Here is a 25,889-nt window from a genome sequence, read left to right as displayed (position 1 = left end):
TGCACACACTGTAAAAGTATATTTTATTAAAACCCAATGACATTACTCATTCAGTAAAAGGCAGAGTACATTTTGTAAAGTGTTGACAATCCGACCCCATATATTATGACAAATATTCAGATGTCGTCCCTTCTTCCCTACAGGGAGCCCCTCCTCATGATGCCTGGGAGGTGATACCGCTAACTGATAGGCCCCCTGGGGATGGTACTCAGTGGGAGGATCTCATGGGGAGGGAAACCCCCCGATGGCACTAGGGACGACTATCTGAAGAGAATGCGGCATCCCCACCAATCATCTGACTCTAGACCCCCTTCCGACAACCCTAACAACCCCTTCTCTAATAGGGTCATGAGTTACTGTCACCCTACCAGTCCACTAGATATTACTGGGACAAAGAAGAATAGGAATTACCCAACTGAAGATCCCTTTCGCAGTACTGTGATGAGGAAGTACTCCATTGACTCATAAGGGAACCGCAAGATCAGTACTGTGACGAGGTAGAAGTGCGGAAGCATTAAAATTACCTAGAGGAACCACATTGAACAGTCTAGTGGATCCTATTGGTTCAACAATAGTTGAAATAGAGGAAAGAAGCCGGGAAGTGTTGTCAAGTCCTTCCTGGAAGAACCAGGAATGAAGCGCTGGAGTGAAGGAAGACCGGGACGCTACAAAGGAAGCACATTGCAACAAAGAGGGTACAGAGTTGAGGGAGCGCTCCAGAAAGGAGGACGAAGTAGCTCCTGGTGCCTAGTTGGGACAGCGAATATGCAGAGCAGGAAGCACGTTCCCCAGAAGGAAATTTCCTTCTCAGAGCCGATGCAAGCAGAAGGAAACACTGAGGCGGGCCAGAAGCATCAGCAGAGACCTGAGAGCATCACAGACCACAGAGAAAGGTATGTGAGCATGAGTTGAGATGAAAGGGGCCCAACGCAATGGCGTAGAAGCTGGGAACCTGGACGGAAACAAGAGTTATGGTCTCAGGGGAGTATACCAGGTGGACTGAGTGCAGTAAAAAGAAAGTTTGAGTCTGGGACTTGTGAATTGTGCACGCGAGTCTGGACTCCCACCTATTGAACTATCCTCATCAATCTTAAGAATCACAGTGGCTGACAGCGAAGGGAGTCAGGTTGACTGTGAGCACCAACATAAAACAAGGGAAAGAAAGCATTACCCTTGACACAGTTTCATGAACATTGTAATAGCAAATATCTGGCCAAGTGAGAAACCAAGCTGGTGGAGAGACCAGGGGAAGGGAGTCATACCCCCTGGTGCATTATGAACATTTTGTGAACAGCCAAGAGAGGAGAGCTATTCTCCTGGCCCTCTAAGACGCTTACGACCAGGGGAAAGGAGCCATACCCCCTTGGTGCTTTATGAACATTTTGCGAAATAGCCAAGAGAAGAAAATCAATCTCTTGGCAGCATAAGAAATCTGAAACCAGGGGAAGGAAGCCATACCGCCTACTTCTTTATTAACAATCTTCAAACAGCCAGAAGAGGAGAATCAATCTCTTGGTACCATAAGTAGTCTGAGAGCAGGGTAAGGGAGTCATACCCCCTGGTGTGTTGTGACTATTCTGCGACAGCCAAGAGGAGGAGACCATTCTCTTGCAAGCCTCGCAAAATCGCAAAATCGACCCGCCCGCTCGTATAGGTGGGTACTTTTTTAACAGGTTGTGTATCATTTTAGTTCTGCTAGTCTGGGCGGGCAAGCATCTTCAGGAAATCTTTGATTATTGTAAAGATGCTGCACTGTCCATGAAGCCTTTAGGTGGCAGCAGTACACTGTGCCCAGCATTTGAATGTTCTAGCAGCTCATTCCAATCTGCAACTATGAGTGAATGCAGAGCGACTCTGCTACTTTACGTCCAATAACCCATCACACACCTCTTCATGACCATTAATAATGCATATTGTCTCCAGTTATTTCTTTCAATTTGATGTTTAATACTGTTAAAAGATAATAGTAAACACTCCATTGTATTACATTTACATTAGGTACATGTGCATTTATGTAATAAGGTCATGTACTATATGCATATTCCGGGAGGATAGCTCCGGGGTCCGGTTGCATTACGGTAATATGTATAATAATGAGGCTGGGTTTTGGCACAGTATGTGGTACTTTGGTAACACCTAGTGATGCTAAAGTAAAGTGGAGGGAGATGGGCATGGAGCCAGCAGACTCAGAGCAGTCCTAAGGTGTCCTTTTGACTGCATTCCCACCCACGCTTACCCTGACAGATGTCTGCCTCCGCTGGGTACTTCACAACAATGCCTGGCAGGTACAGGAGAAAGAAGCCCCCCCAGGAGCCTGTGGTCCAAAGAGAGGGAACAGTCCTGTGGTTCCTTGTGTCTCACTCACTCGTGGGCTGCAGGATCTACCCCACATGGAGAAATGCATTACATCATTTCTGTCACATGACTATGTCAGTTCCATGCCATGCATTGCCAGGTAATAGAATCCAGGTGTGGGGAGGGTGAATTGCAACCGTTTCCAAGGGGTGAAATATCTGGGCATTGGATGCCAATGCTAGGCGATGGGGAAGGCAGGTGGGCAATTATAGAAATCGTGGCAACGTGCAGGCGACTGGAAATTTGCAGTGGACAACAGTGGCTTTGGTGACCATCTGTGCCAGAGGTTGATTATTGGACAGTTTGCCATGAATGAAAGAAGTGGGCACCTGAGCATAAAATGTCAATCCTTGGAGTTGGGGTGTACACTTGTGCATTTGATCACAATCCTTGGCAATGGAGCGAGTGACTCAGACTTTGATGACTATCCCGGACAATGGGACATTTGAGATTCCTGAAAATGATACGTGTCCCTGGACATTTGATGGCAATACCTGGAAATGGGGTATTGTGGAATTTCATTGCAATCTGCTGGATTCTCCAAATTCTCAAAAGGGCAGTCCTCAAGAATCTCTTTAAAAAAACAGCATAGCAGTGATACCCAGAGTGGTGGGAGGGGTATAAGCCCACAAAGCACGGTTTGCAGGCCACCTCTCCAACAATTAGCTTTGAATCCTTCTGTTGCCCATGCGCAATTGCCACGTTTTGTTATCTCTGCTTTTTGGACCTCCAAATCTGGGTATTTTAAATCTACTGCCCTCATTTGAATCGGTTTAACAGGGCCTGCTTCATCTGTGCCTGCTTGGACGCTAAGCCGCCTGGCGAGTTGCTCTGTGCAGCTCTCTATCTCCCTCCCTCGGGCATCGGTCTGCCCCCCCCCCCCATGGTGCTCTTCATCTCCCCTATCTATTCTAACTGCTACTCTATTACCTATCCTCCCTCTCTTTCGAAGCTTGGAAAGAACATTTTTAAGAAGGGTCTCCTGGTCTCAAACCAGGTCTGTCCATTGCCGACACCTGTCAATGCCCTCTCAGGCAGGCTATTACTGCCATTCTCTTTGTTGTTCCCGCTCAGGACCCATGTACTCCACAAATGGTCTCTGTCCTCTCCCCTTTCTCTTCTTCACCCACTAATGGTGGAACCAGATGTGAAGTGCTCCTGGCACACTTCCCTTCATTCAGGTGTATTATCAATGTCTACTTGAATGGCACTATCATGGCCCAGGGCACTCAGCCCAACCTCCTCCTGCTCTATTAAAAAAAGAAAAATCTTTATTTAAAGTTTTCCAATGAAAGAGGTAAAGGATTACAATAACTCCTTGAACAATATAATTTTGTTATACATTACCGTACAAGCAACGACATCAAGTCAATATTAGGCCTTTTAAATCAATTATACATTACTTCAGTCAAAGCATAATTCTACTTTCTCATATACATAGTTGCCTCATTAACAATTTAGTTTTGTGTATCAAACTGCAACACAAGACAAACATTCAAACAATCATAAGGACAGAGAAAGAGAAATAAAAAAGGGGAGGGTAGAGGGAAATCCCATTATTTATGTATTCGTTCACCAACTCAGTACAACTATAAATATTCATAAACCAATCAAATATTCATCCACCATACAAGTCGTTAAAAGGAGTCCAGAGATTCAGATAGCTTTCCTCTCGATCTTGTCTCTCAAACATAACTCCCTCAAACTCCGATAATATCAGAAAATCATTCACCCAATTCTTCACTCGTGGTTTTTTAATACCCACCCGTTTTGCTGCTATCATTAATACTTTGTCAATCCATTGTCCACACCGTCAAGCAGTTTCACATCACCCCTTATTTGATAACAATAGCACTTGTAGAGGTATCTTGGGAGAATGTATTGATAATACTGCATCCATTCTTTCTAACACTTCCCCTCCAAAACTCTTGTATCCGAGGGCACTTCCACAACATACGAATAAGTGTTCACTTCTCCTTACCACATCCCCAGCATACATCATTGTCGATCAGACCCAAAATGCACATGCGTACTCGCGTCCAATACACACGTCCTAAAGTTGATGTATGATTCTCAACTTAAGGCCCAATTTACTTCTATAGCCCACAAGTCACATTTGCCCCCATTCTCTTTCTGTAATTTGACATCCCTATTCCTCCTCCCATTTCTCCAGTATCTTTCTCCACGATTCAGTAACAGAGCAACTCATTGGCATGAGATTTAAGTGGACACCTTACGTAGTAAAGTAGAAAAAAATAGTGCAGCCAGGTGGTTCCCTCTCTAATGGTTTCGATAACATACTTAGCCTCCGACTCAAAAGGAATTCTAGTTCTGCAAATCTACTTCTCTCTCTATTAGTCAGATGGAATACCCCTTGCAATTCTTCAAACGTCAGTATTTGTCCATCTCGTACTACATCCCCTATGCTTAGAATCCCTTTCGAGATCCAGGTCCGCCAGTTCAAGGTCTTATCTGTAGGCCAGGATTCAACCAAACAGAGGCCTTATAATTTAAATATAGATTCCCATTGTAGGTAATCAACCACCAACTAATAATTTCCCTGGTTACTACAGTAGATGGTAATTTGCCAATTCCTCCAGGTAATTTCTCCACTGAATAAATATTATTCAACTTGAATCAAGGCAACCTATCCCTTTCAATTGTTAGCCAAGTTAGTTCATGATCATTCTCTGGTAATATATAGAGTGTTGCCTTTTTCAATATGAAGCCTCTATAATACTTCTCAAGGTCTGGATATCCAAGACCTTCCTGCTTAGTACTAGGTAGTAAAATGTACCTTGGAATCGTTGGTATTTTCTTCTCACCCCATAAGAAGTTCTGGAAAATTCCATCTAATATTTTTATATACTTTTGGGGGGGAAGTGTATAGGTAAGGATTGCATAACAAAGTACTTTTGGCAAAAAAGGGACATCTTAATTGCATTCATCTTTGCCCAAATCCCCAAGGTCAATCTCTCCCATTTCCGTATGTCCCTATTTAAGGTCTCCACTAATCTTTTCACATTAAACTCCACTGCCTACTTCAAATCCTTTATCAGATAAACTATTTCACATGAGACTCAGACCAATTCCAATCATATAATCTCCTCTTCTACAAGTCATGGAAAGTGGAAACACTTCTGTCTTATCCCAATTAATTTCATGCCCCGAGAATGTACCCATCCTTTCAAAAGCCCTTTTCTAGATTGCACTTCCTCCCTCTGGATTAGAAAGAATGGCCACCATATCATTTGCATAGGAGAGTACCTTGACGCTTCCAAATCTCAAAGCCCTGATTCCTTGCTCATAGCGTATATAAGTTATCAATGGCTTAAAGCAATATTGAACAAGAATGGCGACAAGGAGCAACCATGTATGGTTCCCCTTGTTAGATGGAATGCGTCAGACAATTCATTATGCACCCAAATACGTGCTTTTGCTGTACTTTGAAGGCAACTCACCGCCCTAAGGAAGCTGTTACCAAATCCCATTTTTGTGCATTGTAAACTTCGAAAAGGTCCAGCTTACTCTGTCAAACGTTTTTTCAGCGTTCATGAAAATTTATGCTGTATTTGAGTTAATTTTGGCGTAGACTCATATCAATAATAATCCTTAAATTAGCATACCAAATCTATTTCTCATAAATCCTACCTGTGACTCGTGAATTATTTTCCCAATATGCTTTTCCAATCTATTCGCCATAATTTTAGCAAATATTTTCACATCTACAGTTAGTAAGGATGTTGGCCTGTAGTTACCACATTTTGTATGAACTATCCCCTCCTTTGGAATCGGTGTAATCATAGCTACACTCATTGATGGGCATATCTCCCCCTCTTATATAAAGGAATGAAATAATCTACAAAAGATAGGAGCTAGGAACATACTAAATTTTTTATGGAATTCTATCAGTAGGCCATCCATTCCTGGGGATTTTCTGACCGTAAGTTGCTCAATTGCCAACAAAAATTCACTAACTTAAATTCCAGCATCTAGAGACATGCTATCTTCCGATGTTAGCTTAGCAATGTCTATAGTTTTAAAAGACTCCTCTAGGTAAAAATTTGAGGGGGATACTTCTTCCATGTATAATGGTTTGTAAAATGTTCTAAAGCATTTACATATGTCGAAATTTCTCAACATCAAATCACCATGCTCATCCTCAATGCCCTGAATGAATGATTTTTCTGTTAATTCATTTGATCTATTAGAAAGTAGTCACCCACTTTTATCCCCACATTAGGCAGCTGGGGAGCAGGTGCAAGTGGATCTAGGTCACCTGGCCTAAGCCCCGCCCACATGGTGCTTTCCTGGTGGTTGCCGCTCTTTTTCACCACCTAGCAAGCCCCGCCCACCTGGTGCCTTCCTGCTTGCCACTCTTTTTCACCACTAAGCAAGCCCCGCCCACCTGGTGCCTTCCTGCTTGCCGCTCTTTTTCACCACTTAGCAAGCCCCGCCCACCTGGTGCCTTCCTGCTTGCCACTCTTTTCCCTACTTAAGGAGCCCTCCAGCCTCTTTTCCTTTGCAGCTGGGGAGCAGGTGCAAGTGGATCTAGGTCACCTGGCCTAAGCACCACCCACCTTCTTAGTCCTGCCTCTTCCTTCCTGCTCTTAACTCTTAGATCAAGAGCGTCTCTCGCACGGGCGTCCAAAGTGAAGGGCAAACAAAGAAAAGGGCAATTCCTGTTTGGACCAGGAGGGCCCTGGGGCCGATCCCCTACTCAGACAGCAGGTTAGCATGCACCTACATGTGTTTACACCCTATGTCCCCTCAGGCCATCCCCACCCCCTCTGGTCCCCCCGTGATGTTCCCTTGTGCCCCCCCTTCTCACACACAGATGTTGCCTGTTTTGCTTGATTCTTCTACCCGGCTTCCCCCCCTGGCCACCTCCAGCGAACTTCTGCAGGGGCCTGTCCTGATACATTCTGGTTTCACCATCACCGTCTTGTGGCCAATGCTGGATTTGACTTTTATCGACTTCATTGATTCACAGTGCGTCACCCTTTCTCAACTCTCATGCTGGACTTCCTTTGCATCTTGTACTCATGGTGGCCCTGAATCATGCTGTTCCCGTCTTCATCTTGTATCCTGGCTTGCAACATGATGTGTTACTACTGACTTCTGCAATTGTATTCGCTCTCCCCTCTTGCTTCTCCACTCTTTTTGACTGCTTACTCTCTGTTATCCCCTCCTCTCCCTTCTATCTCCTCCCCTCCTCCCCTTACTTTCTTCTATGCACTTACTCTATAAGAATTGTCCCTGGACCTAGAGCAACCTCGCCTGTCTCCTCCCACCTCCCCTTACTGTCACCCCAAGCCCCCATCCAGTGCTAACTGAAATGTTGTCAGGCCTAGTACGATAGTCGCTTGTTTTGTTCCTCCCCTCTCTTTCTGCACCCCTCTCCCTCACCTTTTGTTTTTCTCCGGCTCTACCAGAAATGTCGTCAGGCCTAGTATGGTAGTCGGCTGTCTGTTTCCATTTCCTTCCCACTTTCCCCCTCCCTTCCTTATTTATGTCTTACCTCTTGCACTATCTGAAATGTCGTCAGGCCGAGTACGATAGTTAATTTCACCTCCTTACTGTTCATGGCCTGTAAGAATGTCATTGTATTTTCCCTTGTTCCCTTCCCTTGCCTTGAAGCGCTTTGAAACACATTGTGTATAGGCGCTATATAAATAAACCATCATATCATATATATCATTCTCAATACTTCTGTCTCATGAAAAAGTTCCACCATCAAATTTGTTTTAGTAGCTAAGGTCTCTTGAACTTGAGTCATCTCCAATCTATCCTGAATTTTCCCTGACCGTGGATATTTTAGCTCTAGAAGACATAAATTACCTTCAATTACTTTCAATTCACCCAAATATTTCTTTCTAAGGTATGACATTCTATTCCACCCCCAGTGGCTGCAAGGATTAAGTTCAAGATCCTCTGCATTGTCCACAAGGCCTTGTTTCGCAATACATTTAACTCTCCCTTTGGAAATACCTTCTGTCACAACCTCGAACCCAGACTATGGGTCTTGGGCACCATGGCCCCTGCCTCAGTACTGTCCCAAGGCCAGAAAGACCCACACTAGCCCGTTGCGGGTGCCTTGGATGCAATCCTCGCCGTTTGCACCAGGTTCACTTGGCAGGTATGGTTTCCAATGGTGAACATGGCTGCCCCCACAAGGTTTATCGGGGAACTGCAACAAGCAGGCTAGCTTCAGGAGCGGGGTTCGCCCCAAAGGCACCTGGGATACCTGCCGGGTATTTAAACCACGCCCGACCCGAGGCACGCACTTCGCGTTATTCTGCTTTTGCAGCGTGACGTTCACCGGGTCCTGCTCTGTATCCTGGCCTGCTCGGGCGAACAACTTTGAAGAACATCACTATCCTTACCTGCTCAGCTCCAGCTCCTCCATCCAATAGGAGCCTTTGAGGACTTTTCCATCAGTCCCCAGCTACATCTTCAGGACAAAAGAGGCAAGAATTAGAAGCTACTTACCATCTCACCTGCAAGGCCTCCGCCATTCCGAACATCACTTTTGGCGTTCTGTCCCAATACATCACCGCTCCCAGGAATTCTCCGCGACCTGCGAAGAAACTAAGCACAGGTCAGTTAACTTGCAAGGACGCTTTCAGCGCCGCATCTAGCGCATCCTTACCTTCTCGAACTCAGTTGTCGGCCTCAGCGATCTCCATCAGCTTCTGCAAGACAAGAGAAGAAGGTTACTTGGATATTCATCAATATAGACTTTATTCAAAAAAACACTATAGACTTACCTGAAAAGTGGAGTCGCAGCCGGTCTGGACTCCAGGCAAACGCCAGTGAAGTAACGCCACCTCAATACCTTCCTCTTTGCTTCTGCCTTCTCTCCCCTGCTGATCTTTGTCTGTTTCGGCATTGAGCACCTGGCTACCCTCCGATTTCCAGCCCATATCCCTGCCCACCCAGCCGCATTCACAAACTGCCACCTGGCATCCCTTTCACTTGGGTCTGTATCTGCAACTCTACAGTTTCCCTGCACTTATTAGACACTGTTTGTATGCACCTTATTATTACACTTGTGCCACCAGCTGGCTGCACTACTTGTTGTTGCTTAGATCACGTGTTCACCACTTTCCATTACCCCCCTGCCCTTGAAATTCCCCCTTCCCTCTCCCCTGCACTTGCGTGTTCTCAATGTCACTGGGACTAGTAAGGTTGTTGTTTTGTCCTCCCTAGTACCCCTCGCTTGCCTCGTCTCGCCCTGAAACACTTGTGTATCGGCGCAATATATATAAAATATCACACCATATCATATTAATCAATTCTCCCCTCATGTGGCTTGAAAGCTGTCCCACACCATTCTGAAGCCTGTAGATCTATAATTTTCCTCAAAGAAAAATTCCATGAGTTTATGAACACTCGGCACAATATCTTTTTATTCCAATATCCCTACTTTTTGACGCCATGTTAGGAAAGAAGGCACATCTATCGATATTGAAGCGAAGATCTACAGGTGCATGGTCCGAGAATTCCCGCTCTCTAATATCCAAACTAATGGTCTTTTCTATTAACTTATTTGAGATCAATATATAATCAATTCTGGAGAATGAGTCATGTACTGGGGAGTAAAACGTAGATTCCCTTGAGGATGGATGCAACATCCTCCATATGTCTAGCAGGTCGAATTTCTGGAGGAAATACTCAAATTCCTTACATATATCCAGATTTGTATATCTACATTGGCTAATTCGGTCCATTTTGTAATCTAGAATACAATTAAAATCACCACCCAAATAATAGTTTCTCCATGCATTTCACGTAACAGCTGTGGGATTCCATCAAGAAATACCTTCTGTGGGGAGCCTTGGACCATAAACAAATCCTAGTGTGACCATTCTCCCACTATATTGTATATCTACAAATACCATCCAACCCTCCCCATCCATTGTTACTTTGTCAACCTTAAATTTCATACCTTTACTAAATAAAAAGCTGACTCCTCTAGATCTAGTTGAAAAACAGTTGGACAATTCTATGTCAAGACCGGAGGCTCCCATTATGCTTCTCTTTCTTTATTTACATATTTAAAGAAAGGCTCAGCAGCAAGGTATTTTTGTGCACCAAGTGTCGTATGAGTAAACATAGAAAAAGGGGGGTGCACTAAATATACAATATAACAAGTAAACATAATATAACAGTAGTATTTCCAGAGTTCTGAATGAAACAAACTCCATTTCCCAGAGTTCCCTAGTGTCACCAAAGAAACATCAACATGTGACTTAGTCCTCCAATGGGTGTCCTGATCCCTTCATAAACAGTCCTAAACATGATGCGACTTCCTCTTTCTTTGCTGCTCACAGCAAGAGATAAGTACCTTCATGTTTACCACTGTTTATGACACGTTATTTCATTTTCATAGTAATTGACATTGCTATATATGTTTAATTGTTATTAAGAGTGCACTCTGCCTCAAATTGAATTGATTTCCTTTTAATCATTACCTTCGTTATTAACTCCGACGCCAGCTGCCTTCTGCTGGCGTCAGAGACTGCGTGATTCGAAGCTTCGCTTCGCGCTAATACAATTTATCAACTGTTTCTTCCGCTTCACAAGCGGACCTCTCGGTGGGCTCGCGTCGGCTTCCCCGACCCATCTGTACTCTCCTCGGTCACGGGGAGGCCGGCGCGGCATTACTACAGCCCGCAACGCCGCCCACTAACCACCAGGGGAGCTCCTGCTCTTCCTGGTCCTTTCCTCTGTATTCCGGCGCTCGAGTGCGCATGACCGTTAAGTTATAACGGTCTTTGCGAACTCGAGCGCCGGAATCTCTCCTCAGGCGACAGCAAATACACACTTTATTTCATCGCGGATCAACAAGAATTCGCACGCGAGTGCTTGAATATATATTTAAATACATAATCTACATAAATTAAAAAAAAAAAAAAAAAAAAAAAAAAAAGAGGAGAGAAAATCTCCCGTTCAGCATTCTCTAAAGACTATAACACTAAGCTGAACTGATTTTACTGGGCAGTGAGAGAAGGCGTTCAAAAAAAAAAAAAATAGTGAGTAAGGTGCTTTAAACTTTATTATGGCAGCGCAGTACTCACCTCAATCAGATCAGGCCTGGTCTGAGACTGAGGAAGATCACTGCTATATAGATGAGGTGGCGATGGCTAACAGCTTACAAAAGGTACTGGGATCCTCTGTGGAGACCAGTATTAGAAAAGCAGTAACAGACATGCTCTTTCCCATTCAACAACGCCTAGAAACTATGGAAGAGCATTTAAGAGGGACCTCCCCTCCTGGGAGGAAGAGAACGCAAAAGAGGAAGCACCTTACGGAAGGGGGATGTATACCGGCTCGCAAGAGCAGAAGCTCTACGACCCCCCCGAGCTTAGCCAACAGATCCCACAGCTGCCGTTTCGGACGCCTTCTCCAGGCTGAAACAAGCCTTTATGAACAGGAAGGTAACCTCTTCCCATGAACCCTCTTACCCAGAGGAAGAAATGAGGGAAAATGTACCCTCAAGCCCGGAGAGATATGGACAGGGCACAGAGGACGACCAAAACAAGAGCGTCTACGACGCTGATCCTTCTCAATCCTCATCTGAAGAGGAAATTCAAATAGAGGGTTCAAAGCCCTCAGGTTCTGGGACTGCGGCAGACTCCATCCCCAAGAACACAACCGGAAACAAGCCTCCTGCAGAGGGGATGTTCACTCCGGAAGACCTTATGCACCCCAGATCCACAGACTGGGAACCGTCTTCAAAGACATCAAAATACATTCATTTCAGACTACGTAAGCCACTGGACAAAGAAGTCAGAGCTAGACTTCGAGCGGAATGTCCACGTCCAGATATTGCGGACAAAGTGGCTCTAACAACCAGAGCTAGATTCAAAGATGATTACCTTCCTAGGTAAAAACGTAAAAGACCCAAGGAAAGGCATAGACCGTGCCTGGAAGTCCTGTCAGGACAAAGTACTAGACGTGGCGGGGCCACTAGCCAAGATTTCAGATCTAGCGGAAGAAGCAATAAACTCTTCTAATCCCATTGACCCGGTAATACTCTCTGGTTGGGTTCAACGGGCAATTTGTCTGTTAGGTAACGCCAGTTGTGCTATTTCGACAGAACGCCGAAAAGGCATCCTATATAAAATAGACGCCAAACTGAGCGAACTGGCAGACACAGAGTCGGGTCCAACAGCACAAGGCCTGCTTTTTGGAGATCCTTTTATGAAGGAAATGGCGAAATTCGTGGGAACATTTACAGCATTGGACAAAGCACAGGCCTCCATAAAAAGAGTCTTCGCGTCCAAGGTTTTCACCAGGGCCGGACGAGGCAGAGGTCGCTCCTCCGGCCGTTACTTTTTCGACAAAAGATCTCAACACTCCAGAGGCCAGCATAACTCCTGGCAAGAGCGCTCCGACACTTTCTTTCCCTCAAGAGGTCGTGGAAGAGGGCGCCCCTGGAGAAGAGCGGCCAGATACCCAGCCCAACAACAACCTACAGGTCAGTGTACTTATAGCAGCGCCAGCGCCACTGACTCCTATAGGTGGGAGGTTAATGATGTTTATAAATGCTTGGGATACCTTATCAGGAGACGCCTGGGTCAGGGACACAGCTCGGGGCCTGCGCCTAGAGTTTTTCGAGCAGCCCATCCAGACATGTCGCCCTACTCCAATAGTAATGTCTCAGACAGATCAAATCGCCTTAGACAGCGAAATACACAATCTTTGTCTGAAGAGAGCAATTCGCCCCTGTCAAAGCCAGGGAGGGTTTTTCAGTCCCATATTCCTAGTTCGCAGGAAAGAAAAAGTACGACCAGTCATAAACCTCAAAGCTCTCAACGAATACATCATTTACCGCCATTTCAAAATGGAAGGTATACATATGCTCAGAGATCTTCTGAGACCGAACGATTGGCTCATGCGTCTAGACCTGAAAGACGCCTACTTAACAATACCAATTCATCAGGCACTTATAAATTACCTGAGATTTTCCTGGAAAAATCGAGATTGGGAGTTCACAAGCCTACCTTTCGGGCTCTCTTCAGCGCCTTGGGTTTTCACCAAGCTTCTAAGGCCTGTAGTAGCTCATCTAAGAGAGCAAGGTGTTCGTCTTATTATTTATCTAGACGACATCATTTTCATGGCACAGTCGCAAGAACTAGTTCAGAAACAGACCAAACTAGCCATAAACTTGCTACACAGTCTCGGTTTCCTTATAAATTGGGAAAAGTCAGTTCTTCTTCCATCCAAGAGCATGGAATTTCTGGGCTTTGTTGTGGACACCCAGAATTGTCAGCTCCGACTCCCATCAGCCAAGATCCATTCTACCAAAAGGGAGATACGCAGGATCTTGCAGAAGGACCTGTTCTCTCTTCGAGAACTGGCAAGAGTGATAGGGTTACTATCCTCCTCCATTCAGGCGATATTTCCCGGCCCTCTTCACTATCGCGAATTGCAAAGACTGAAAGGCCAACACTTAAGACACAGTCTTTCATACTCTCAACTCCTAACATTATCTCCTCAAGCGAGGACAGAACTCAACTGGTGGCTCACTCACATGGAGGCCTGGAACGGCAGTGCCATTTTCGGATCTGCTCCAGATATCATCATCGAGTCAGACGCCAGCCGCTCCGGATGGGGAGCGAGATGCGGCTCCATAGCCACAGGAGGGACCTGGTCTTATCAAGAGCTAGACCTGCATATCAACTGCCTAGAACTTCAGGCAGGTTCCTTTGCAGTACGCTCCTTTGCCAGAGGCAGAGCGAGTTGCTGTATCTTGCTAAAAATGGACAACATTTCCGCGGTAAGATACATCAACCATCTAGGTGGCACCAAATCAAGACCTCTAGCAGAATTAGCCAAGGACTTCTGGCACTTCTGTCTGGCACATCGAATCTCAGTTACAGCAGAATACCTTCCCGGCCTATCAAATGTGGTAGCGGACTGGTACTCCCGCCACTCCACAGACTACAGCGACTGGAAGCTCGACAGAGGAGTCTTCCTCCGCCTCCAGGAGATTTGGGGCCCAATGTCCATAGATCTTTTCGCCTCCAGACTCAATACACAGCTACCAATGTTTTACAGCTGGAGACCGGATCCAGCAGCAACAGCAACAGACGCTTTTCTCCAACAATGGTCCCAAGGGGTACTCTATGCCTTTCCCCCATTCACCATGATAGCGAGGACCCTGGCGAAGGCCCGTCTGGAACATTCAGACTTAGTCCTCATAGCACCGGTCTGGACATCTCAGACCTGGTATCCAGTTCTTCTGGAACTTTCCTCGGATTTTCCAATCCTACTACCCCAATTTCCGGATCTTCTTCTAGATCCTTCGGGGCAGAGGCATCCCCTTCTTCTCAACGGTTCTCTGACCCTGGCAGCATGGAGGATTTCAGATCAAGATGGAGAACTCCAGGCATGTCACGTCAGTCTCATCGAGGAAAGCTGGGCTCCTACCACCCTTAAGAGATATTCCAACTCTTGGGGCGCCTGGAGCACCTGGTGCCGGAGAAAAGGCTTACACCCAATTTCAGCACCTGTAGAGGAAATCTTGAATTTCTTAGCATCTCTAGTAGAAAGAGGGCTCGCCTACAGGACAGTGAACGCATATCGTTCAGCGATCTCAGCTGGTCACGACCTCATTGAAGGAATACCAGCTGGTGAACACCACCTCGTCTGCAGATTATTAAAAGGAGTCAGACTTACAGTCCCGCCCCTTTCCCGCTATGACAAACTTTGGGACGTTAACAAAGTATTGAATCTTTTCCTTTCATGGCATCATAATGAGGAGCTATCACGTACAGCCCTCTCGGGCAAGCTTACTACTTTACTCTGCTTAGTCTCCTGCAGGAGAGTCTCTGATGTCAGAGCCCTTGACCTAGCGGGCAGAACTTTTTCTCCTGACGGTATTGTATTTCACATACACAGAAGGACGAAATGTAACTCTAGGGTAATTTCTTACCCCGCCTTCAAGGACCAGCCTAAACTTTGTCTGGTGAAATGCCTGAAAGTTTATGAAGAAAAGACAGCCCCCCTTAGGGCCTCCCCCAACGGGCAACTACTGATAGCTCTGCGTAAACCACACAAACTGGTTTCCGCTCCCACTTTAGCGCGCTGGGTGCGCTGGACACTAACTCAAGCCGGGATAGATACCCAGCACTTCGGAGCTCACTCTGTGAGAGGAGCTATGGCCTCCAAAGCCTTTCAGGCCGGAGTTCGACTAGAAGACATCATGAGAATGGCAGACTGGGCAAGCGAATCAGTATTTAAACAATTCTACTTGAAACCAGTAGATCAACCGGCATCTATTGTGGTGAGTAAGCTTTAAACAAGCATAATGGGAGCCTCCGGTCTTGACATAGAATAAAGATTTTCCATAATAACTTACTAGAAAGTCTTGATTCTATTAAAGACACGGAGGCGAGCATTATCCCACCCAAAGAGAAAATAATACTGTACCTCTCTCCTAATTGTGACAATGTATTGTTATAAGTTACTAAAACTCACAAAAGAAATGATTGCATTTTATAAGAAATAAATAAATAAATAACCCAATGACATTTTCTCCCACCCCGATAAGGGAACTAGGGTGGTTATATACATGAAGTAATTTTACTTTCAATCTCCTTTTTCGACAGCGCCTGCCGACAAATCCGCTTGATCAGCTGTTCAACAGATCTACCAACTACAAGTACTACCTTATCATGGACAGCCAAGTTCGCAGCTTCGAAAGAGGAAGTCGCATCATGTTTAGGACTGTTTATGAAGGGATCAGGACACCCATTGGAGGACTAAGTCACATGTTGATGTTTCTTTGGTGACACTAGGGAACTCTGGGAAATGGAGTTTGTTTCATTCAGAACTCTGGAAATACTAATGTTATATTATGTTTACTTGTTATATTGTATATTTAGTGCACCCCCCTTTTTCTATGTTTACTCATACGACACTTGGTGCACAAAAATACCTTGCTGCTGAGCTTTTCTTTAAATATGTAAATAAAGAAAGAGAAGCATAATGCTCGCCTCCGTGTCTTTAATAGAATCAAGACTTTCTAGTAAGTTATTATGGAAAATCTTTATTCCCTATGGTACCTAGAGTTAGTTAGAAGCTGCCTAATCTTATCAGTTAAATGTGTCTCCTGTAAAAACACAGTCTGCTTTTGCCCTCCATATCCTTGCCATCAATTTTCTCCTCTTTCGGGACAGTTTAGACCTTTAAAATGCCAGGTTATTGTTGTTAGCTCACTCATTTCTTATTCAACTCACAACACAGTTCTTTACTGCTACAGTATTGTGATACTAAATCTTTGCTATCCATTTTGCCCATTATATAATTTCAACATAAGGGTGTACAAGTGATGAACATTATATCACAAGTAAGAGAAAAACCTATTCCCAGAGTTAAAACAAAATTAATCATTGGGATTTCCAGACAATAGAAAATGCATGTAAACAGAACATTGAACAAATTGAAAAACAAAAATAAAACACATATTAACAATCTTATAGTCTGGACTAAATTTCCAGACCCCAATTGAGCACAAACTTCCCCAGTATCTAATGCATTCCAAACCATATCCCTCAGAAACCAATCCCCATCCCGATTACATTTTACAAATGTATCCTCTCTCTTGTTACAATACGTTCAGTGTATTGATCACATTCCCCCAATTCCTACCACCATTGCTCTTGTCAACTAAACACCAAATAAGACGTCACAATGAAGTATTTACAAATTTGTACAAATATTTTCACCTTAAGCAGTTGCAACTAGACAGAATAGTTATGTTCCCTTCAAATTTAAAAGTTGTATCCTATTATTATTATTATTATTATTTTGGGATTGCCCCCATCCATCCTATTCTAAATTTCCTTAAAAGCACTCAAATTATTTCCATAACATTGCCTTAAAAACGGAGGTCTAGAACTTTCCATGAGAATCATGGCATGGTAAAATTAAGCCCTTATGCTCTATCTAAAGTACATATTTCTAAGTCTAAATATCAATCATATGATTCGTAAATCATATCTACATTCATCTAGGATATAGACTCACTTCTGTTCAAATAAATAAGAACCAAACTATTTCACACAGGTTTTTAAATAAGCTTGGCGCAAACCAACCCCAGGTTGTATTTGATCTGCTGCGCACATGTTAACATATTCTGACATATCATTCGAGTTGTTTAAATTTATGATTTCCATATATATTCTTGGAATCACTCACTTCTGATGATATATGCTTCAATTCTAATTTTTATTGGGTGTGTTCCTTTATCCATAATCACATGCCAGATCTAGAAAAAAATGTTTTTCATGTGTCATTATTTTGCCATTATTTCTTTTATTTATAGAAAAATGACTGGAGTTCATAAGTATCAGAATAACTTTCTTTTAAGTTTTAATGCCTCAAGTAATCTGTCACTATGAGCAGCGTATCTATAGTAATGAGATTACTTATGGAGGGCAGTTACTGGCAATCCGTTTCATAGAGATGTAAAATAGTATACATCACACTTCTTAAAGATATACCATTACCACTGGCAAGATAAAAGCAGCCAATCGGTTGATATTTTGGGCAATATCTTGGCATATGCTGCAAGTCATACTTATTTGTCTCCCTTGTCTCCTCCTTTCACTGCATTGTTTTTCCATCACCTCCCCAGGGCTCTTGTTCCATTTGTATCCTCCCCTCCTGTATCTCTCCTCATTATTTTGTCCCCCTCATTTTGTGCCTGCCGGCTTTGCATCTAATCCTTCTCACTACCGTTACTTTCCGATTACTCTACAGCCCTCTTAGGTATCTCATATCCCTTCATCCCCAACACCTAACTCTGTGTTTGTCATTAGGCTCCAAATTACCACACTCCCCATCTGGCAAATCTGCTGTTTAAACCCAATTCAGAATTGTAACTATGCGCATGAGATCTATTGAGTTTGACCCTAGAAGAGTTTCTGCCCACACCACAGTTTTCTCATACTCATTCTCCGGTGGCATACACCAAGTATTTGTTTTAGATGGTGAGAGAACCATGAGTTAATTAATTGTGGTCTGTATATTCATCACGTACTAATATGACATTCAGGTTGAGGAGGGTATTGAAAAGTCAATCTGCATGGAGCACATTTCATCTGTTTGATGGCGTGGCCTTTGTAAAATGGGATGTGTGTGTGTTGATGCTTTTGATTAGTGTCTTCCAAAAAGCATTTGGAGCCCGTTCTTGTGTCTGCTCATGAATGGGGCTGCCATGCTGTGCTCAAGACACATTGGGAAATGGCTTTTCAGGAATTGCTGCCTGCCTACATGCTTGTGCTTTTTCTTGAGTATTGTGACACCCTATGCAGTCTTTGTGTACATACTTCTTAGATTATTGAGGAACCCCTAATTGATGTAATAACCCATGCCATTACAAATTGAAATAAGCATAGAGCTAAAAAAAAGGATAAATTTTGTCGTTTCATCACTGTGCCAAGTGATGTCAATATAAAACTATTAATACAATAAAGAGGCAATCACCAACATTGGCCCTCTAGGCCAGCATGTACAAAGTACAACACAATTCACAGGCAAATGCTGAACAAACGATTCGCGTGATATCAGCTGTACAACCTCCTGCTCAGAAGCGGAGCGGTTAGTTGTTAAGGGCGCATTCGATTATTTATGTTAACAGATGCAGTGGCGATCACTTGCCCATTTCGTTAAATCAGGGTTCTCACTCATCATCGTGTAACGTTACCTCGCTTCATTACGTCCAGCGCCAATAGGTCCTTTCCTCTAATACACATTTCAAAGCCGCAACTTACTTGCGCATTATATTGTAATGTATATCATAATGGCACTATCATGGCCCAGGACTCTCAGCCCAACCTCCTCCTTCTTCTTGACAGGAGTCTTCCGTCTCTTTTTAACTTCCTGCCTTCTCCTGTCACTCGCCCTTTTTCCACCCCCCCTCCTACGGTGGTTCCTCATCCCTGTACCCCTCCTCAGAAAACAATTTAAAGGTGGCAACCAACTTCACATAGCTACCCTCGATTCTCGCTCTGCTGTGTAATACTCCTCTGACATCTGTCACCTCCTTGAAGACTTTGACCTTGACGTCCTCACACTCACTGAGTCGTGGTTCAATGCAAGCTCGGTCACTGCTTTTGACACTCTTCTTCCTGAGGGCTACACAATGTTCTCCAAGTCCAGGACCAAACAGCCTGGAGGCGGAGTGGCCCTGGTCTTCTCTGAATGGATCCCTGCCTCTATCATACCTATTCAACCCTACTCCTCCTTTGAATGTCTTGTCCTCAAGCTCTGCATCTCTCCTACCTTATTGATCACTCTCACTACGATCTACAGGACCCATGAGCCGGTCTCCCTCTTCCTATTGTCGTGGGCCGACCTCACCTCTTTCCTTCACGGAGACTTGAATATTCATCTCAACTCTCCTGATGCGGCCTTGACCTTTCGCAACCCCTGTGACTCCGTATCCCTCAACAATCTACCCTCTGTACCAACCCACTCAGCCGGGCACACTCGGGAGGCGGTATTTCAGCTGACCTCTCTCTCTCTCTAACCCTCTCAATAATCCTCTCTCTTGGTCTGATTATTCTCTCCTTTCCACTCATCTAGAGCTTCTGGACTCCCCGACTAAGCCTCTGCCTGCACTGCCAACCTCCTTCTCCATCATCCGACCGATGAAGCGAGTGTCAGTAGCTGCCTTTGCTGCATCTTTTATTCCCCCCTCCACCCCTGCTATTTTCTCTCACTCTGACTCAGTACTTGCTAACCTTCCCCTCTCCAACACCCTTGACATCCTTGCCCCTGCCATTAAGATCTGCATGATGCCTGGCTCCAAGCGCAACAGTTGGTGTGATTCCGACCTAGCCTCGCTGAAAAGCAAGTGCAGAGTTGCGAAACGGAAATGGTTGGCCTTTAGCACATCCTCTGACAAACCGGCCTTCCAACTGCTCCAAAAGGCATTACTGACTCTCGATCCAGTCAAAGAAGCAGGCCCATATTCAAGACTGCATCTTTGGGGCCACCAACAACACGGCTGAACTTTTCTAAACCTGTAAGGAACTTGCCAGCCCTGCTGCAGTCTCTATTTCTCCTCTTCCTTCTCAGGCCCTCTGCACGGTTTGGCCGCCCACTTCACATCCAAAACTACATCCTGTCCACATTCTCCTCTACTCGCCTCCCTCCTCCATCCCTCCTTTTCACCCATAGCACCGGAAGAGGTCACCAAGACTGTTTGCTCTATGAAAGTCTCCTCCAAACAGGTGCTTCCCAGCTCCTCTAGAACCATCAAGGACAACATTGCCACCCTTGCTCCCTCTTTGGCTGAGTTCTGCAATCACTCTTTTGCCACTGGCTCCTTTCCACTACTCTCAAGTACTCCCTTGTGCACCTCCTCCTAGAAAAGCTGTCTGCCCAGCTAACCACCACCCTATCTCCATTACCCCCTTCTTGGGCAAACGTTTGGAGAAATTGGCCATTGCTTAAGTAATCAACCACACCAAATCTGTTGGCTGTCTCCAAGACCACCAGTTTGGCTTCAGAGCAACCAGAGGCACAGGAACTGCTCTCCTGAACACCTGTGAAGACTTGCTCTCTAACCTCGACTCCAACTCTCCTTCTGTTCTAATCCTCCTTGATCTGTTCACAGACCAGACATTGGCATGGCAGACCTCTTTCCTTTCGAATCGGACCTCTCAGGTTAAAATGGGCCCTTTTCTCTCCTCTACCGCACTCTCTACTTGCGGCGTTCCTCAGAGCTCTATCCTCTCGCCCTGGCTTTTAACATTTACCTTGCCCCTCTTGCCCACCTGATCTCCACCTTCTCTCCTCACTTTCAGTGTTATGATGATGACACTCGGCTCTCCTTTAAGCTTCCCTCCACTACCTCCTCTCGCATTCTCAATTGTCTGACTGCTATTCAGGCATGGTGTGCTGCTAAAAATCTCTGTCTTAATGCCAGTAAGACAGAGATCCTTCTCATTGGAACCTGCGCCCCTTATGTCCCCACTACTTTCTGGCCGCCCTCCTTGGGCCCCCTCACCCACTTGCGAGGCAAAAAACCTGGGCGTCATCTCTGATTCCTCCCTTTCCTTCCAACCTCACATCACTGACCTTACCGAGAAGGCTCACTTTCAGCTTCACCTCCTCAGAGGCATTCTCCCTTTCCAGCCCTAAAATCTCTCCACTGGCTCTGGGAGGCTGCAATTATCAAATTTAAGAGCCTGTGCATCATCCACAAGGCGTTCTGGGGCCTGCGGCCACGCTACATCCAGCTTTCTCTCCCTAAATACCTTCGGTCCTCTAGCTCCAACTGTCTGCAGGTCAGACGCTTCTAAAAGCAGAGAGGGGAGGGTAGATCTCTTTCCCTGGCGGGGGCCGCCCTCTGGAATGGCCTTCCTCTGGCTCTCAAACTTAAGCCGGATCTCCTTAAGTTCCGGAAGCTTCTCAAGACCTTCCTTTTCTCCTCCTCCTTCCCTCTCCCCCTTCCTTACTAATGCCCCCCTGCTGCTGCAACTGGCTGCCTGGTCCCTTCTGAGACATACAGGTGCCAGGACACCCCCTCAACCAATCTGCCTCAGCACCTCCCCACCAGCACTTGCCTTCAGGCACCCTTCCCTGGCTAGACTACCGAGCCTGGTCCACCCCGCCTCGCACTAGTTGACCCTTCCCCCAGCACACTTGTCCTCCAAGCTCCCCATTACACTTAGCAACACCTGGGGGCCTCCCCCACTGCAATTACCCAGACCCTGGAACCCCTCCATCCTGCATCCCCCTCCTCCCTTCCCCTCACATTCCCTTTGCCCTGATCCTCCCATCCCCATGCACTTCCTGTTTTTTTTGCTGCACTTGCAGGCTCCGAATGTCACAAGGCCTAGTAGGACCGTTTATGGTTTATCCTCCTCTGTTCCCCCTCCCCTTAATCTTGTGGCACCTGGAAACACTTTCTGCTGTATAGGCGCCATACGGATGTTCACTGAATGAATTAAAAAAAACATTAAAAAATCCCAAATCTGTGGAAACTACTTGCAATGCAAGCTGCTATGTAAAATCCCATCTTGAAAATAATACATTCCAAGTGTGCTACATGACAGGATGCACCATGTTTTTCCTATGTCTTTGTGGTACAAGTCTACCCCATATCTGTGTTGTGCAGGGAACAGACAATTCCATATGTCACACACCCCCAGGTTCTCAGGACAGCTTCCAAGGGAAGTGTTCTCCTCTCACATGAGGTCAGCACACACTTCATGTTCGAATCTCCAGCAGGGCTAATTCAGTGTTTCATTCTTCCGAGGTTGATAAATTGAGCAATATTAAGTGGGGTAATAACAACACCCATCGGTACATTGCTAGCAAGAATAATTCACCACAAAGTGCTGTGTAACAAATTGCATTGTTATGAAGGGTAAATGACAGATCTAACATCTATGCAATGTGTTGCTGACAGCGCAACAAGCATTTTATATGGTGGTAGTCTTTGCATGTGATCAATATCTGTGGATTTTTCTCTATAACATGTTTCATGAGTCGCTGTCTTCCCAGTAAAAAAATAAATGTGCAGTTTAGTTTTGATATTAAGAAAATCTAAGCAACATCACTCCTCATGGTTATGAAAATGCAAGTAGATGGCATCAGTAATGTTTCTTAAGGTTGGCACCATGTTTTTTTCAGTAAAAAGAAAAGTGCCATCCAGTTTGTGGGTCGAGTGTATTTCACGAAGGTCAAGTAGATAAATTAAGTCACATGACCTGCAGGTCTAGCAGGTTATAAAAGATTATTTATAAGCCTGTCTTGGCATCCTGATAAATCTGAGAAAGACCTGGGCAAGGGAACAGTCCAACATGAGTTGTAAACAGTCTGGTGTTAAGACTTAACTTTCTTTTCCCCTTCATGGAGAGTTAATCCAAGGAGCCTTTTGAGACGTTGTTTTAACACCTTGCTCTTAATGAAGAACACTTCATTTTTCTTATAACTGAAGCTTGGGAGGGGAATATCCCAGAGGGAGAAAGAGAGAGATATTCTTCCCACCAAAAAAGATCATCCCTTTTCTTTAGGTGATTTAGAATGTAAGGGAAGTTTATATGAGTCAGGGAAACCCTGCTTAGAAATAGGGACAGTTAGGGGTTTTCTTTTTTTTTTGTTTTTAATAAACGTCTATAATCCACAACATGCCACCTGTTTGTCAGACTCGTACTTCTGCACCCTTACAATATACAGTCACATTATTCTCTGGTTTTACAGCAATTTCTCTAGTTAAAATCAAACACCATGTATGGAATCTGCTTTGCTGGCTTATGTGAGTGGACAGTTGAGCCTGTCACTAAGTCAAGGGTTGTTCTCTTCTTATAACAGTGATTGTGTGGATGGAGACAGCAAGCTGTGCGTTAAAACTTAGGCATGCTTGCTTAATCACAGATCTAGAGTCCCTACGTAGCACGCTACTGTCTTGTATACTTACTGTTCTAGAGTGACAGAAGTATCAAGTTGATGTTGGAGGAGGCTCTTCAGTTGCCGTTCCCCTTCTGTCTCCAAGTCCTCCAGGATAAGGTCATCGCTGGAGAGACTACTGTTAACCCTGAGCATAAAGAAAGAACAAAAGCAAGTGACATAATATTATTCTAAGCATATTTTTCCATTGTTTCGTCCGATACAATAAAATGGTTTCTAAATAGCTTTTGTTGGAAAAAGAAATTATGGTGCAAAAATGCTACCATAACAATATATCAAGCACATGCTATCCATCACTAAACGATATTAGCTATTAGTGCTACTCAATACCAGCTGACTTATGTGGTAGAATCTAAAGAAAGGACTTTACTGAAAGAAAAAAAAAAAAAAGAGTGTGTCAGTTGTTCAATTCCGAACAGGAACCTGAGGGTGGAGAGCAATAATAAATGAAAAATGCAACACGTATAAACAAAGGTACAAATATTATTTTCAAAATTGTGGTCGATGGCGAGATCAATTCCTAATAATTACTTCTTTATGTTATGTTACTTGATATTTCTTTAAACAAAATAAAATAAAAATACGTCTTTTTTGTAATTCAAAATCATTTCTAAAGTGTTCTTGGATCCTCTGGCTTTCACGAAAAATTGTAAAGGTTATGAATGAAAGACATCCCAGGACGAAGAACTATGTGATTAGTCTGCGGATTAGCCAAACACACTGAGAGGCTCTTACGCAACCTATGTCAATACCACGCAGAGTAACAGCAATTCAAGTGCAAAGCAACCATTCACAGAATTTGAAAGTTGTTGTAATCTGTTGCAAGCACGGTGCTGTACAGTCCACATTTCTAAAAGGTCAGAAGAATACTAGGTGACTTGGTGGCATTTCATGTCTTATCCATCTGCCTGGCGCAGCCTGCGCTTAACTGGGAGTCAAACCAAGTGTTATATGGAGATGCAGTCAGCGTACCTCCCTCTGTATACAGACACATCTACATGAAGTGCATATCTTATGTTCCTGCAGAGGAGCTCTCTGAACCTACATGGAGAAGAGATGGATGAATACAAGTAGTTTTATTTTTATTTCGTCTATAAACGTTAGAGTCTGTGCAGAGTCCAACAAGATGTTTCTTGTTCTTATCACTGGTTCGGGATGGCACCTGAGCTGTAGGTTGTGTTTGCGATTCCTGCGTTGCACTGTACACTCGACCTTTGTGTGTAGAAGATGCATTGTGCCCCTCACTTCTACCGAATGCACACTTACTGAAATGTTGGCCAAATTTACAGAAACCGAGGCTCTACAAGGAAGAATATACGCTTGTGACCAGTGCAACACCGGCTGTGGTAAGCAGCGGAAATCCTCCCCAAAAGCACTTCTGAGTGAGGCCAGAAAGCAGTTGCTGATCTACCGACTAGCTCAGGTCCTCCGGCTACACCTTAAAAGATTTCAGTGTTCTGGGCGTAATCACAGAGAAAAAATTGGGGTCCATGTCTTCTTTGACAAGGTGTTGAACATGGAACCATACTGCTGTGGAGAAACCCCTGCTTCTCCTGACAAAGCAACATTTATGACCTCTCGGCTGTGGTGAGGCATCATGGGAAAGGCTTTGGCTCAGGACACTACACTGCATACTGCTACAACACTGAGGGAGCTTTCTGGGTGCACTGCAATGACTCAAGGCTGAAAATGTGCAGCATGGACGAGGTCTGTATGTTACTTGATATTTGTATAGTGCCTTAATGCCACTGGTATGGCTTTGAAGCACTGGGTTGAATGACCCTTCAGCACAGCAGATTGGAGTCTGAACAGAGATTAAATAAAATGACCATTAAATTGCATGAAAACAGTATTTATAATTTCATGCGACGGTTTGATATTAGCACAGATGACTAGTGTAGCGACATTAGAATGGCCGTATTATTTTTTCTTTTGACATTTAGTTTATTTACACTTTTGCCAATTTTAACTAACCAACACCAATTCCTTGGTTCCAATTCATTCGTCAATAGCCAGCACAAAGGCAACTTGCATCAAAATCATTAAAAAGGGGAGGAGAGAACAAAAACCAAAAAACCCCAAATTCTCTGCAT

At 44.5% G+C, this 25,889-nt stretch overlaps 1 protein-coding gene across 1 annotated transcript in view; it reads right to left on the bottom strand.

The window, feature by feature from the left end:
• Positions 1 to 25,889, bottom strand: part of RBM41 (RNA binding motif protein 41) — a 263,207-nt gene that overhangs the window by 189,707 nt on the left and 47,611 nt on the right. Inside the window, exon 2 of the mRNA XM_069613048.1 lies at positions 23,807 to 23,923. Coding sequence (XP_069469149.1) covers positions 23,807 to 23,923 — 117 coding nt within the window. The remainder of the gene's footprint in view (positions 1 to 23,806; positions 23,924 to 25,889) is intronic.

This window comes from Ambystoma mexicanum, chromosome 5p (assembly GCF_040938575.1).
Source record: "Ambystoma mexicanum isolate Mex_15411 chromosome 5p, UKY_AmexF1_1, whole genome shotgun sequence".
NCBI lineage: Eukaryota > Metazoa > Chordata > Amphibia > Caudata > Ambystomatidae > Ambystoma > Ambystoma mexicanum.
Note: the sequence above shows the minus strand (reverse complement) of the source record. Positions and strands in the feature narration are given on the sequence as shown.